Here is a 17,316-nt window from a genome sequence, read left to right on the forward strand (position 1 = left end):
CGTCACTTAAACACAGCACCAGGAAACAAGAATCACCTGACTTCAGAGTAAGAGAAACTGAAGTGTAGTTGAGCTGTTGTGTGTTTGAGTCTCTGTATACATGCAGTAAAATGGCAGAAGCCAGATTTTCTCAGAATGAGTTCCTGTGTCCATTGTGTCTGGATCTTCTGAAGGATCCAGTGACCACTTCCTGTGGACACAGTTACTGTAAGAGCTGTATGTGACAGAGAAACAGGTATGAACTTAAAGAGGTCTCATTATGCTCATTTACACGTTCATAATTTTGTTGGTAACACTTTAGAATACTGATCCTTCATTAATGAATAACTACACAGGAACAAATGAGTAATGCATTATTAGCACTCTGGTAACTACTATTAACTAACAAGAAACTCTGATGAATGAATTAGTAAGTAATAGTTCATAATAGTTCATAATTAACAAGAATGATGCATAGTGTATAATTTATTAAGTAAAGGTCATGGTAACACACTACTAATGACTGAAGTAGTACCAAATACTTCAGAAGGAATTACTAATTATTTGGATCAGTATTCTAAAGTGAGAAACATGATAACTCTCTAGTAACTACTGAAGTCATTTTAAACTTTTGATGTTTTTGAATGTTTTTGTACAGTAAATCCTTCTGATGTATTTGGCAAAACTTAAGTAATTACTAGTGGGTTACCATGATCTTTACTTTAGAATACTGATCCAAATAATTAGTAGTTCCTTTAGAATTATTTAGTAACTTTTGAGTCATTACTATCCAAAACCTTACAAAAACCTCAAAAGTTTACAATGACTCCAGTAGTTACTAGAGAGTTATCATGTTTCTCACTTTAGAATACTGATCCAAATAATTAGTAATTCCTTCTGAAGGATTTGGTAATACTTCAGTCATTACCAGTGGGTTATCACGACCTTCACTTTAGAATGAATTACACATTATGCATTATTCATGTTAATTATTAACCTGTATATAGTAGTTCTTAGTAGCTCTCTGGGAGGTATGAAAAAAATAGTAGTTACTGATTAGCTAATAGTGAACTACCACCTTTAACTGAGCACTATTACTTACTAATTCATTATTTAGAGTTTCTTGTTAGAACGCATTATTAACACTAGAGTGTTAATAATGCGTTACTCATTTGTTCCCCCCCTCCCCCCCTTAAGAGTGGCTTCCAGTCGCTCACAAAAGAAACTGTACAAAAGTCCAGATGGGAGGTGGAACAGATGTGGAAACGGGGAGGGATGGAGGGCCCGGACTGTGGAGTGGAAGAGGGCCTGAAGACTGAAATGGAGCAGGCAGGGCAAGTTGCCAGGGTAGAGCAAGCTGGTCGAGCGGCTCGGGCAGCCAGGCAGGAACAGACTGTGCAGGCGGCCAGGCAGACAGGCTTGAAGACCCCCACGGCAGAGCAGATGACCACCACAGCAGCGCAGATGGGCTTGGAGACCCCCACGGTGGAGAAGACGACCACCACAGCAATACAGACGGGCTTAAGGACCCCCATGATAGAGCGACGACCACCACAGCAATGCAGACGGGCTTGAATACCTCCACATCAGAGCAGATGACCACCACAGGGGGCGTGGCAGATGGGAAACACCTAGAGAACTTAAATCAACATGAAAAACTACAATGCAAACATGACAGAAAATAACGTCAAAGTCCAGACACAGGGAATACGTGACAATACAAATGCGATTTCTGTGCCTGCTGTTTACGATCACAGACATAATGGACTAACGTGTCTATATGAACTTATGTGTTTTTGACAACCTTGTGTTTATTTGACAGTTTAAACACAATAAATCATGAAAGAGAAGTTAGTTTAATACTCGTGAGACGTCTGACAGCCAGCTTTCTGTGCGTGTGCTTTAGATGTGTGCGCTCAAAAAAATTATAAATTAGAAGTTTAAACTGATATAACTTTAAAACACATGCAGATAATAAACTTTCATGATGAAGAAGAACTGCACTCCTGAGTGCGATCGCGATAGAGATGATAATCAAAACCAAGCAGATATCTTTATTTGGCAGTATTTTGAGTATCCAATGCAGGAGCTGTTGAATGAAAGAAGCGCTATTCTGGATAAAGAGCAGGGGGCAGCAGCATATTTGCACTTAAAGACATGCACAAAAACAGCATGATTTTCCTTCTACTCATAAATGGGGATTTATAACATGGTATAATAAATTATCTATGAGGTATTCTGAGCTGAAACTTCACAGACACTTGAGACTTAAATAACATCTTGTATAAAGGGGCATAATAGGTTGCCTTCCGAAAATTGCAGTCTGCTGTGATTGATCTACTCCTTACTGAGTGTGTCGAAAACATAACGCACTTTACCATAAACGGCGATGGGGATGTGCAGGGATGCCGGAAGAATTGTTCCTGGGACGGCTCAATGACTGCTGCTTATATACGCTCATAATGATGATTGACAGGACTGAATGATTAGACTCCTCGTGAACCTACGTTTGTAACTTCATTTATAACATCTGACCTGCATCGAACTGCATGGTTCAGAAAGCCGTCATTATAATAATGGTGAGAACACAACAAAAGATTAAGGTTGTATACTGCTGACGAATAGTGGTTAGTACATTTTAACCATCAAGTTAGTCTGCATTAGAAAGGCTGAAAAAGGGGTTTAGATTTGGGGTGGTAAAAACAGTGAACATGTGAACAGTCAGTGAACAGTGAACAGTCTTGAACATGATGACAACACACTACTAACACAACTCAACCAGGCCCCTTTATTTTGTGTATGCCTTGGGCGGGAATTATTTAATATGAGGAATATAGTGATGTGTTCATTCCCAGAAGAAAACTCAAGACTATAATGGAGGTGTTTCAGGGAGTTCAGGAACAGTGACACTGATATAGCGAATAACTACTGCTGGAGGAACTTTGTAACTTTGCAGACGTTTTCATGCTCAAACAGCAACATTACACACTAAAGAAAGGTGAACAAGAAAAAAAGCATAAAAGGACCCATTTGAACAAGTAGTTCATCAAAAAAAGAAAAAAAAAGAAAAGTACATTCATCATTTACTCGTTTTATTCCAAACTGGACTTTCTGTTTTCTGAGGAACACATATGAAGGTATTTTAAGGAATGTCTCATCTGTATGTATATTGAAAGTCAACAGGGTCCAAAAGTTTCAATATTAAAAAAGTACATTAAGGTAGCATAAAAGAAATCCATACAACTCCAAAGGGGGTAATCTAAAGTTGCGTCCCAAATAACGCACTATACACTATGCACTTACACACTAAGTACTTATGCACTATGTACTCATCCATGTAGTGTATGAATTTTATTTTATTTTTATTTGAAGTTTATTTTGTCATTAAACATCAAGGTCTGATCCCCCCTCCCCCTCAGTAACGTAATTAAAGCTGCGACAGCTGAGTGCATGAAGTGTCCAACATTCCACACTTTGTTTTTTCCGTTAATTTAATGCATTATCCGGGTATTTAAAGTGCACTTTTTCTTTTTGGAATTTTCTGTGTAAATGCATTACTTGCACTATTTATTTGTTGTTCTTTAGTCTTTCGTTTAACAGTGTCCTTAACTTATTTAATCACAACTTTACAATAGCGGGGGTTTATGCTCTTGCCCATCACTGATGGGTTTATATACAACCATCCGCACCAGAGCCTGCGAGCATACTAACGCTAAACGTAAAAACAAACAGTGAACTAATCCCCGTGTGATGACATAGCCACATCTGATATATATATATAATACAGAACTTATTATGAATACATGAAATAACTAACACAAACAACTTATTTTAATTAACTAACACTGTAACAATACTTAAAAACGTCATAGAATAGTGCATAAGTACGTGAATAAGTACGTGAATTGGGATACACCTTAAGTCTTCTGAAATTATAAGAAAAATCAAATATGATAGCATGTTTAGTCATGTGACATGCATGAGCCAGTGAGATTTGATGTGATTGGCGTGTCACCATATTTGATGTAGGCTCTAGAAACAGAGACATTCTTCAGAATATCTTTTTTTGTGCTTGCAAGAGAAAATCATAAAAGTTTGTAAAGACATGAGGACGAGTAAACAACGAAAGAATTTACATTTCTGGGTGAACTATCCCTACAAAGACTAGGCATTGATGAAATAATTCTGGCACTTATGATTGAACCTATAATCTTATCATACAAGATCTTTAACCCCTCAGTTTCACTGATACTGGATTCATATCTGTTTACTTGATGATTTCTGTGATGTTTCTCCTGTCATTGGTTTGTCCTTTACCATATAAAAAGGTACTGACGTATTACCTTTTGTCCCTTATCACCAGCTGAAGGAGACGCAGAGGTCATTCCAGCAGAGGATCCAGCAGAGAGAGAAAGATCTTCAGCAGCTGAGAGAGGCTGTGGAGTCTCATAAGGTGAGTCTGGAGAAGAAGAGAAGTTTGAGAAGTCTCAGGTTCACACTTGTAGTTCAGTTTGTTTGGTTCATTTGGTCCGGACCAAAAAAAAAAAACATTTAGTCCTGGTCTGATTAGCGTTCAGATTGGCAATTTTATCACCGAACCAAAACATACCGAACCTAAAGGCATGAGGATACGTTCACAACCTGATTGGTTGGATTGGACGTATTGCCTATTTTAAGACAGAACTTACCGAACATCCAAAACAATGCTGTGTGCTGAGATAAATGCGCTTGTTGTGTGTGCGTAGCCTGCATATGATGGTATTTTGGCCAACTGGGAACTTGTGAAGAGCTTATAAAATGTGTAAAGGAGTCAAAACAGCTGCAGGAATCCCTCCGTCACACACACAAATGATCTACTGCGTGGCGACGCACGTCTGATGTCTGTGATGGGCAAACTCGCGACTATGACAAGAAAAAACGATATGCATGAGGTTTCTGTCCTTTTTAGGGTCTCATCTTCCTGTTGTTGGTTCGTTTACATGTCTTTGGTCCGTGTTGCGTTCATATATCATTCGAACCGCACGAGTTCGTTTGGAAGCGTTCGCACATGTTCAGACGAACTGCACTAAAAGAGCAGTCGCACCAGGGTTCATGTTAATTGAACCAAACATCACAAGTGTGAACACACCCTCAGTCATGTCTCACTGAAGCCACTGTGTGATTGTGATGTGTGTCCTAACAGCGCTCTGCACAGACAGCAGTGGAGGACAGTGAGAGGATCTTCACTGAGCTCATCCGCTCCATCGAGAGAAGCCGCTCTGAGGCCACACAGCGGATCAGAGATCAGGAAAAGACTGCAGTGAGTCGAGCTGAAGGACGACTGGAGCGACTGGAGCAGGAGATCAATGATCTGAGGAGGAGAGACGCTGAGCTGGAGCAGCTTTCACACACACAGGATCACATCCATTTCCTGCAGGTAACAGAGATCTAGAAGAACAGGGGTCCATTCTTCGTACCTTGCTTAATACATCTGAGATGATTTAACAGATGCTAGATCTTCTAATCGTGATTACTGAACTCTAGCTAATTTGGTTCTTCAAACGAATTTGCAGATTAAAATATCTGGATTAAGTTGTCTAAGATTACTGTGCATTCTCGTGTTCCCTGAAAAGGGCAGATGTATCGATACTCGAAACCATGATCAGCAATGCAGCGATTGGCTGGAGTCAAGACGGCAACGTAATGACATCATATATTTAAAAAAGACACCTGACGAAAAACTTGATGAATTTCTAGATATTTATAAGGAAACAGCCATGCGAATAAAATGACAGAAGAATGACATAAATGTTATAATGGATAAATGAAATGTGCGCAGTTTTTTTTTGTTTGTTTGTTTTGTTTTTACATGATTACCCAATTATTTAGGCTATGTTCACGATTTCTAGTATTTTGTATAGGCACTTTTTATTCCAATGTTGTAATTAGCAACTAATTTACCTTTGAAGCAGATTTGACAGCATTAATTAAAGGGCATATTGCAGGTTAGAGCTTCAGTGATTCAATGTATAGAAAAATATTGTAGGTTTCCTTTAAAATTCTCATATAAATACACTACTTAGGCTTCTGAAGTCGTTTTTTGTGAGAAAATTGTACTTCTGCATTTGAAAAATGCCAAATCGGAAGTGACGTAACGGAAGGGAGTGCGGTCAATATAAACAATAGGAAAACAATGGAGCGCAATGACAGTTTGGACGCTGAGGAAATTGAAAATGTTTATTCATACTCGTATAACAGACCACAGCCATAATTAGCCTGCCATGTGGCCAAGAGAGCAGGGACAGGCCAGGATTAGACAGAATAATGGTCAAGAGACAAATTGAGTTGTTGTGTGAGGAGAACCAGTGGAGAACAGGGCAGGAGACCAGTGTTAGCTTGTAGATATATACACATTAGCTAACAATATGTAACACTTTGCTCAGATCACGATATTGCACAATTATCATGTATCAGGCAATAGCAAAACTAGTATTGTCATTTAGGAGTATTGATACTTATAATCTTATATATCCCCATAAATAATCTTATTTCAAACCAAAAATAAGCTGTATAATCTTGTTTTCAGTTTGGATTAAGATTATTTTGCTTACCCCATTGGCAGATTATTTTGCTTGTTTTAAGGGAAAAACTCACTTAATTTTGACTTATTTTTCCTAAAAACAAGAAAATAATTTTTACTTGTCAAGAAAATGCTTCTTGATCTAAGAATTTTTAGATATTTGGACTGGAAACAAGACAAAAATTCTAAGTAAGAACAGCATTTTTTGCAGTGTGGAGTTTGTGCAACCTCCGCAAACACAATAATTTACCATGACGATGATAAATAGAATACAAAAACTACCGAAAACACACTGATTCACGACCGCTGTTACTGAGTACCAACCTACTCTGCACCGAGTCAACACACAGCTCGGCGAACGACTCCCTCTCGTGACGAAAAATGACGCGATGTTGAAAAAAAAGCGTTTTTTACAGAGACCGTCACTTTATCTACTAAATTTGTGCCCTTATGTCCTGCAAAACATTTTTAAATCCTGCAGTACCTTTTTATATGGTATCTTGGTACAAGGTTATATATTCATCTCGAAAAAAAAATTTAACCTGCAATATGCACTTTAAAGTTTCTTAAGGGTCAAGATCAAGTTATCTGCATCTCCTGCGCTGCATCAAGCCACTCCCATATTAGCTGTTGCAGTTCAAATTAATGCACGCACGGCATAGACTATCTGTACATCATGTGTGTAAGACTCCAATAAAATTATTAGGTATTCCCTCACAAATGAATCTCTCAATGAGTAAAACTGGCTGTGTTTATATTATGATATACTACACGACATTATAATATTATTTGCAAATTTATTTTTAAATCATTATTATTGTTCCTGGTTTATATTAGGGTACTCTTATGGGAAAGTAGCAGTGGCTGGGACAAACTTTGAGCACCACCTCTGCAATCTAATCCTGTTTACGTGAAATAAGCCTGCTCCTGAGCAGGTTTAAGCTTACAGACCTGTTGCCATGACAGCAAGTCCAGGATGAGCGTCGAAGAACTGAACAATCCAAGATAATGCCAAATCATCATCAATCAAATTCAGCTAACTGAGTTAGCAACGTACGAAGAACGGGCCCCAGGATCATAGTGGACTTGAGCAAGAGACTCACAGAGAAACATGAGAGCAGAATGAGCCGTTGACTGAAGTGTTGATCTGTGTGTTCGGTTATTATATAATCATCAGTCAGACTCTCATCTGATCATCTTATTTTCAAAGAGATGCTCTTAGCTCTTCAGGAAATTCTCTATTTCAAAAAGTTCAGGAAAACTTCTCTATTATTTAAGCTTTTCTTTAACCCGATGAGCTCCAGCAGCACTTTACCCCCAACAAAGAGTGTTCTGCAGAATACTCTTCTGTTGTCAAGCCAACACCAGGATCCTCTAAATCTGGATCCACTTCTGCACATAACAATGGAAATTGAACCAGTCGTCCTCAGCGTCCTCCTGCAAATTCATCCTGGCGCAACCATAACACTCCTCCAGCCATCAGTTAGGCATCCACGGCGCGCACCCCAGCCGCCCCAACTCCTCCTCAAACTCCAGCTCAACCTCTTCCATCCAGTCAAGGGATTGTGGCATGCTCTTGCCGCAGCGAACATCCATTTCCCATGAAAACGAACAAAAATAGAGCTCTACGCTCTTCTCCTCGATTTGCAAACTGGCCAATTCCTCCGTCGCTCCTCACAATACTTAAACAATATAGACCTTATGGACCATTCGTTCCAAACATTACAATGCTCATGATAAATTTTTAACTCTACATTAAGTAAGTTTACTTAACCAAATATACCTCCTTTTCAAATAATGTTTTTAACACTGCATCATCATTGAAACACGATCGGATACCGGAAGTCAGTGTATCACGTAATATTATGCATATGTAATGTAGGCCAGCTAGTAAGAGCTAGAGACTGTGGTCTTTAGCCTCCTTGCTAGATTGCCGACTCCCACGCCGGCGGACCTGTGTTCGAAAAGGAGGGGTTAGGCTCATTTGAATCAAGACCAACTACACTAAATATTGATATGTGAATTCCTGTGCTTTACTAAGGTTTTGTTAAGTTACGAACCAAAACGTGGTGTAAAAGCCTAATACTTTTTACATTTGCGTATGTGGCATTTTTTTTTCTTACAAAAGAAGCAGTTGGATTCTTCTAGTTAAGATCTTCTCAACACATATACATAGTACAAGACTATCTGTTCAGTATCTGTATCTCTTCAGATGCTTTTACAGATCACATTTTCAATTCAAAATAGTAAAAAAAAAAATTCATACCATGAAAATAGAGCATTTCCAAAATGTCAGTGAATTTAAAAGCTGTTGTTAAGAGTTGATAATATTCCTTATGTTCACTGTAAAGCTAAGATTCTAGGCCTTAAAATGACACCCCCCCTTTTTGGCTTGTCAAACAGGTGGTCTTCCTTTAGATATACAAAGATGGTGCACTCATATTACTTAAGAATGGTAGAAAGTGCAAAAGGCAATAAGTTGGAATAAGTCCTGCCTTCTAAATAAAAGAGCAAATCACTAATTGGTTGAGTCTTTGTGTCACTGCAGCTGCCAAGCTCCGGTTGCTATACAAACAGACAGTGTCCTGAGGCGCACAAACTGTATGCGCATTGGCTCTTCCAGCCCAAATTATCATTCAAATAGATAGGACTTTGTCTTGGATGCCCGAAATAGCTGCCCGGAGGCATTGCAAATATGTACTTATATCGCTAAACTACTCGCAGTTGACTGCACAGCTTGCTGTCCTTGTAGAGTATCTCACAGAAGTGAGTACACCCCTCACATTTTTGTAAATATTTTATTATATCTTTTCATGTGACAACACTGAAGAAATGACACTTTGCTACAATGTAAAGTAGTGAGTGTACAGCTTGTAAAACAGTGTAAATTTGCTGTCCCCTCAAAATAACTCAACACACAGCCATTAATGTCTAAACCGCTGGCCACAAAAGTGAGTACACCCCTAAGAGAAAATGTCCAAATTGGGCCCAAAGTGTCAATAGTTTGTGGCATGGGCATGGAGTTCACCAGAGCTTCACAGGTTGCCACTGGAGTCCTCTTCCACTCCTCCATGACGACATCACGGAGCTGGTGGATGTTGACATTCTTTAGCAAGACAGTGGTCGTCTTGGAGGTGTGTCTGGGGTTGTTATCATGTTGGAAAACTGCCCTGCGGCCCAGTCTCCGAAAGGAGGGGATCATGCTCTGCTTCAGTATGTCACAGTACATGTTGGCATGTACTGTACAGTACAGTGCCGGCAGCACTCGTGCAGCCCCAGACCATGACACTCCCACCACCATGCTTGACTGTAGGCAAGACACACTTGTCTTTGTACTTCTCACCTGGTTGCCGCCACACACGCTTGACACCATCTAAACCAAATAAGTTTACCTTGGTCTCATCAGACCACAGGACATGGTTCCAGTAATCCATGTCCTTAGTCTGCTTGTCTTCAGCAAACTGTTTGCGGGCTTTCTTGTGCATCATCTTTAGAAGAGGCTTCCTTCTGGGACGACAGCCATGCAGACCAATTTGATGCAGTGTGCGGCGTATGGTCTGAGCACTGACAGGCTGACCCCCCACCCCTTCAACCTCTGCAGCAATGCTGGCAGCACTAATACGTCTATTTCCCAAACACAACCTCTGGATATGACACTGAGCACGTGCACTCGACTTCTTTGGTCGACCATGGCGAGGCCTGTTCTGAGTGGAACCTGTCCTGTTAAACCGCTGTTTGGTCTTGGCCACCGTGCTGCAGCTCAGTTTCAGGGTCTTGGCAATCTTCTTATAGCCTACGCCATCTTTATGTAGAGCAACAATTCTTTTTTTCAGATCCTCAGAGAGTTCTTTGCCATGAGGTGCCATGTTGAACTTCCAGTGACCAGTATGAGAGAGTGAGAGCGATAACACCAAATTTAACACACCTGCTCCCCATTCACACCTGAGATCTTGTAACACTAACGAGTCACATGACACCGGGGAGAGAAAATGGCTAATTGGGCCCACTTTGGACATTTTTACTTAGGGGTGTACTCACTTTTGTGGCCAGCGGTTTAGACATTAATGGCTGTGTGTTGAGTTATTTTGAGGGGCTAATCACTTACAATGCACTAAATGGTTTAGCTCCCCAGTATCTGAGCGAGCTCTTAACACATTATAGTCCTTCACGTCTATTGCGATCTCAGAATTCAGGCCAATTAATAATACCTAGAACATCAAAATCAACCGCAGGCGGCAGATCCTTCTCCTATTTGGCACCTAAACTCTGGAACAATCTTCCTAGCATTGTTCAGGAAGCAGACACACTCTGTCAGTTTAAATCTAGACTAAAAAAGCATCTCTTTACCCTAGGCATGCACATAACATGTTATCAATTAATATTTTCAAATCCATTAAACGATTGTTAGGCTGCATAAATTAGGTCAGCCGAAACGGGAACACTTCCTATAACACCAGATGTACTCGTTACATCAGAAGAAGAATGGCATCTACGCTAATATTAGTCTCTCCGTTTATCCCGAGGTTTACCGTAGTCAACCGGATCCAGGCCGTATCCAGATCAGACTGTTGCAATCCCAATGGGATTTATGAACTGTAACGTTGCCTGAATCATAATCATGCACTGTTCGCTGTTGGCCAGAGGAGGACTGGACCCCCGATTGAGTCTGGTTTCTCCCAAGGTTTTTTTTTTTTCTACATTTTTATCACCTGTTTGTCATCTGATGTCACCTGATGGAGTTTGGGTTCTTTGCTGCTGTCGCGTTTGACTTGCTTATTTGGGGACACTTGATATTCAACAATGTTTTTGATCTGCCTGCATTGACACCATTGTATGCGAACAGAACTGAGCTGTACGATGACATCACTGTTTTCTCCAGTCCTGATATATAGATAAATGAACTAATTATTGATTTTTACAACCAAATGAATCAATACTGAATTTACTTAAGCTGGACAATGACGCCATTTTCTTTAAGAGCTGCTGTGCAGCCAAAATTATTTACAGGTTATCACTGTAAATCTGCTTTGACACAATCTGCTTTGTTAAAAGTGCTATATAAAGGTGACTTGACTTGACTTGAAAAAGCAGGCAAACTCGTGAAATGAAGTTACAAAAATGTAGGTTTGGGAGGAGCCTAAACATTCAGTCTTGTCAATCTTCATTACCAGCATCTTTAAACAGCAGTCATTGCGCTGTCCCAGCGACTATTCCTCTGGTATCCCTCCACCTCCATATCTCCTCCTCTATTTCTCTTATTCTCCCTCTATGCAGTACTATTATAGGGGGTTTTAGCTTGGAGCTTGAGTTGACGCTTAGGTTCGAGTCTCCTTTGAGGACAGTAAGCCAAGTTTGTTTTCCATCAACTATTAAGACTGAATGGGCAGGCAAACTCTTGAAACAACAACGTGAAATCCATGAACTTGATGGTACCAGTTTCACCTAGCTAGATTTCCCATCATTCTTTACTCATGTTTTTACAATCTTTGACTTGTACTACAAAGTAATGTTTACCAAAATCAAATAATCTTGAAACTTGCTGAAAATTTGTATAATAATTTTCATTAACACATTAATGAATTTGACAGTGAAGTCCTCAAACAGGAAGTGAGGTTGAATATTAGCAATGATTCAGTGTATTTAAAACACAAAACCTGACCTTGGGATTGTGTCCCAAGAGTTGTTGTGAATTTCAGAGACACTAACTGCTCAAAAGTTATAAATAATGGTCAATCTACTCGTTGTCTTTAAAGTGCTTTTCCTGATCAAATCTACTCAGTCCTGCCATGTGACGCCATTGATGCTCTTGATCTGTTACATTTTTGTTAATGGCAGATGTTTAATCATCAAGTGTTTTACTAGAAAGTTCACATAAGGTGTAAGTGTCAAACGCTAGAACTTATAGCTCTAACATGATGTAATGAACATGAGAAGAATGAATCTGATGCTGTGAAAGTGCTGGATTGAGAGAGTTACTAAAGATCAACAAGAGCTGCTCAAATCTGACAGTAGTGCAGGTTATTGGCTGAAGTGTGTTGAGGTGATGAGCTTTGATTTCTGTTTTCTGTAGAGTTTCCAGTCTCTCTCAGCTCCTCCTGAATCTACAGACGTAAATGACGATCCCTTCAGTTCTTTCTCCTCTTTTGATGTTGTGAGAGAATCTGTCCATCAGCTGAAAGACAAACTGGAGGATTTCTGCAAAGAGGAGCTCAAGAAGATCTCTGACAGAGGTAAAGTCCTGGAGATTCATCTGCTCTCAGAAATGATCCTCCATCATCTCATATCATGTAGAAGATCATATTAGAAATGTCTTAGGAACGGATGCAGGGATCATTTTTTCGTCATGATAATCACACTCTTCATGTCTGTTGATTTCCACAGTCACTTTCACCAACATTGTTCCCAGGACCAGGAACGACTTCCTACAATGTAAGTCACTAAGAAAACAAGCAGAAAAACTCACTGAGTGTGTTCATGTTCTTCCTGTAGAAGGAGAAAGAAAACATGACAGAAGAGTTTTATAGTTGATCATGTAAATGATGATTAGCACAGGATATCTGATAAACTGTACTGAGACACTGATGATATATTGAACATGAAGAGTTCAGATACATTAAAAGATCAGATTCATAATTCCTGATTGTGATGTGTTTTATCTCCATCAGATTCCCATCAGCTCACTCTGGATCTGAACACAGTGAATAAACTCCTCTGTCTGTCTGAGAGTAACAAAGTGATTACTTACACTGATACAGTTCAGTCGTATCCTGATCATCCAGACAGATTTGATGTGCGTCAGGTGTTGTGTAGAGAGAGTGTGTGTGATCGACGCTGTTACTGGGAGATTGAGTGGAGTGGACCTGTGTTTGTTGCCCTGTATATATCAGTGTCATATAAGAGCATCAGCAGGAAGGGAGGGGGTAAAGAGTGTTGGTTTGGATATAATGATCAGTCCTGGAGTTTGAGGTGCTCTTCCTCCAGTTACTCCTTCTTTCACAATAACATAGCGACTGTTCTCCCTGTAAAGTCAATCAGCAGTAGAATAGGAGTGTATGTGGATCACAGTGCAGGAACTCTGTCCTTCTACAGCGTCTCTGGAGACACAATGATCCTCATCCACACAGTCCAGACCACATTCACTCAACCGCTCTATCCTGGGTTTTGGGTTTATTGTTCTGGATCATCAGTGAAACTGTGTTGATGAATCAGAATAGACTGTAGAGAGATTCTACCCATAATGCTTTGAGCTCATGATAAATCAGTAACAGTGAGATGTTATAGAGTCTCTTATGTTCTCTTCATTTCATTAATACTACAGCTGAACATCTGTCAGTGAAATAACATGTCAGAATAAATGTGTCTAATGAATCCTCATATAGACAGTAAGATCAGTGTGTGTTTGCGAGTCATGATGAGTGACGGTGTGTATCTGTGCTTTTATCAACCTCTCTTTGTGTTGATGGAAATCAGTCATTCAGTTCTTATTGTAGTGTCAAATAAATCATACTATTATTATTATTTTTATTATTACTATTATGACTATCAAACTTTCAGTTGAAATGATCACACACGATTCATTAAAATGTATAATTCAGTAAAAAAGTCATTTGTTGTAAAGCTGATAAATGTAAATTTATTAATAAATGTGAAATATATAAACCCAGATCATCTGATCATACTGTAAACTTCTGATCAGTGAAAGTATGAGCACAATTCTTCTGATCTAATCCAGTTTACTTTAAATAAACCTCCTGAACAGAACTGAATTTACAGACCTGATGCTCTGACAAAAGATAAAAACAAGGATTGAGTCTGAACTCTGTCAGTATTTCTACATGTTAAACAAACCAACTGTACCTGAAAAACTTGATTTAATTTCTGTCTTTGATCTGTTGTATTTAATCCTATTGTGTGTAATTTGCTTTCATATTTTAATAACGATAAATAAATTAACAAAAATAACTATTGTGATACATATTATTATCATGAAATAAGTTTTACACTTATTTTACATTTAAAATGTATTTTTATCTTGTAAACCACATTTGTCACTATTTTAATACTGTAATTAAAAATAGTTTCTGCACCCAAACATTAGTTTTGCCTTTTCAGAAAATCATGCAGCCACCACACAGTGTGTGTGTGTGTGTGTGTGTGTGTGTGTGTGTGTTGAATTTCTGTGATAAATTCATGTACCCATTAAACTGTGGCATTTAAAAATAATGTACACATATATGAATTGCACATGGCACATTTTTTATTTTCCTGAAATAATGTGTATTCTTCATATTACTTGTGTGACTTAAAAATGATCACAAATAATTCTCTGAAGATTTGTGGTAGATTATGCCATACGTATCAGGTAAATAAGCTAGCCTATATTTTGTCAGCATAAAAAAGCTATTGATATGCTAAATATATATTTTTATTTTTCAAGAGAATTTCATATGACTGACTTAACCTGGCCAGCATTGAATTTATAATTTTAAGTTTTAGATACTCTCGAGAATACTACGATACTATGAAGTGCACGTTTTCCCAAAACAGACTGGTCATCATTACGAGACCTGTAGCCTAATCGTTGCGGGAAAACGTTTGGCCATGAGCGCATCGCAATGCAAATGAGCTACTACGGATGCATAGATCATAAACCATTAGGCTATTATTGCTTATTTTGGGACACTTTTGCCTCTGGTTAACTTGGGATGAGAACGCAAAAATGAGAAAGATTTGTTTATATTGAATGTAATGGTCTAAATAGCCCTAGTGAAAAAAAGTATACTTTATTGTATTTTAAATATATTCCCTTTTTCTATAGTACATTGCAAATATACTAACAAAAAAATGTACTATCTTTAAATATATAAAAAGTATATTAGCATCATATTTTCACAATACAACATTTAACACACTTTAAAATAATTGTACTTTAGTATGTTTTCTAAAAAATATATTTTAGAAAAATATACTTGAAGTGTAAGTTCAGTTTATTTTTTAAAAGTGTATTTATTTGCACTTTATAAAAATATATTTGAGGTATATTTTAACTGTGTGCTGAAAATGATCATTGTAACAATGCACTGAAAGTATATATAAAAAATACATTATTTAATATCCTGAAGTTGTAGTGTATTTAAAGTTAAATTTGAGTATATTTTTTAAGTTTACTTATTCATCCTTGGAATTCATTTTATTACTTGTGCTTATTTATTTCAGTATGACTAATGCATTAAAATCCCATTTTTTAATCTATGCATTGTAGCCTACAATTTCCAAATATGAGTAAATATGTTTAATAAGTTTACACTGGTAGAATCATTTTACAATCATACACACATATCTATATTAGACTTATCTATATTATATTATCTATATTACTTAACACACCACAAGTAACGTTACATGCGAAAAAAATATGTTGAGTGGTTAAACTTGAGACTTCGGAATGGGCTCTAAGCAACGACGATTCTGATGCATTTCCACTCATACTTTATACCGGCAAGGGCGCTTCCGGTTTGTTTGGTAACCAAGAGACCATCAGCTGTGTGGGAGACAGGCCCCTCACTAAAACAACAAAAAAAATGACGTAGTTTCATACGGTTTTAAAGTTTTATATGAGTTTATATCTTCTCCATAACCATGGAAAAGACCGTTTTCCGACGTCAAAAACAAATGAAGTCAGCGTCGGAGCACTGTAGTGTCCCGCTGTGCTCTGTGTCTTCCCGCTACAACTCCTGTGCTAGTTTTCATTCCTTTCCGGTGAAGGAAGAGATCAGGAAAAAATGGATTTTAAACATTAGAAGGATCAACTTCCAAATCACGAAACACACAAAGGTATACAGTGTACATTTCAAACCAGATGATTTTGTGGAACGAACATGTAGGAGGCGTCTGAAAAAAGATGCTGTCCCTACAGTATTTGAGTGGAATCGTGAACGCCAAATGCAGCTGCCGAGGTTAAGTGTTTGGGAATGATGAGATCGACCACCGCTACCGGACTCAGATATGGAAGAAAACGAAATGGAAATTGATCGTGGACATGATTATTGTTCAGTTCCGGAGCCTCCAGCTCTGGACTTATCACTATGTGAAAATGAGGAGATGAAGAGAGAGATAGAAGATCTGCGGAAACAGCTGGAGAAGGCCAAGGTGAATAGCCGCTTTGGCCTCCAGAGATTTGCGGGGTCTGATGAGGATATTCGCTTTTACACAAGGTAAAACCATTTTGTCATTATTATTTGCTATGTAAGCCATTAGCACAATGGTAAAGTGTTTTTTAGTTATTGTTGTTTAGTTTTTAGCTCACGTACCTCTCATATTTCTGAATAGGGTTTTACCATCCATCATTGAACATGTCTGAATGTCTTTATAATCAAGTATCATACAAGTATCATACTAAATGTGATAAATGGGACTAAAGTGCGTTAAATGCAGGGGGAACTTGTGTGTGTGTAGTGTAATGTGTTAGGATGTGTGTGTGAGTGTTGAGGGGTGGGCGTGTGCAAAGTCAGTGTAGTTTCATTATCTGAGAATCAGTTTAAGACTGTAGTAATTACCTAATTATTGTACCATGTGTTATGCCTTAAATGTTTTAAAAGAAACAATTTATTTCTTTGCAGATTTGCAACCTATAAACACATGATGGCCTTCTGGGAACAGATTGAACCTTCAACACACAGGATGATTCGCGTCACCAGCTCCAAAGTCACCAGGGAGACTGGGCTATATGTGAAGACTCGGGCACTTCCTGCTATCGATGAATTCTTCCTCTTCATGAT

General features: G+C 38.5%; 1 protein-coding gene across 1 annotated transcript in view; it reads left to right on the top strand.

Moving 5' to 3' along the window:
- Window positions 1-17,316, top strand: part of LOC127511460 (uncharacterized) — an 87,387-nt gene that overhangs the window by 40,124 nt on the left and 29,947 nt on the right. Inside the window, exons 3-8 of the mRNA XM_051892274.1 lie at window positions 4,343-4,432; window positions 5,162-5,395; window positions 12,609-12,768; window positions 12,920-12,967; window positions 13,204-13,734; window positions 16,593-16,752. Of these exons, the coding sequence (XP_051748234.1) occupies window positions 4,343-4,432; window positions 5,162-5,395; window positions 12,609-12,768; window positions 12,920-12,967; window positions 13,204-13,734; window positions 16,593-16,752 (1,223 nt within the window). The remainder of the gene's footprint in view (window positions 1-4,342; window positions 4,433-5,161; window positions 5,396-12,608; window positions 12,769-12,919; window positions 12,968-13,203; window positions 13,735-16,592; window positions 16,753-17,316) is intronic.

This window comes from Ctenopharyngodon idella, chromosome 4, assembly GCF_019924925.1.
Source record: "Ctenopharyngodon idella isolate HZGC_01 chromosome 4, HZGC01, whole genome shotgun sequence".
NCBI classification, from domain to species: domain Eukaryota; kingdom Metazoa; phylum Chordata; class Actinopteri; order Cypriniformes; family Xenocyprididae; genus Ctenopharyngodon; species Ctenopharyngodon idella.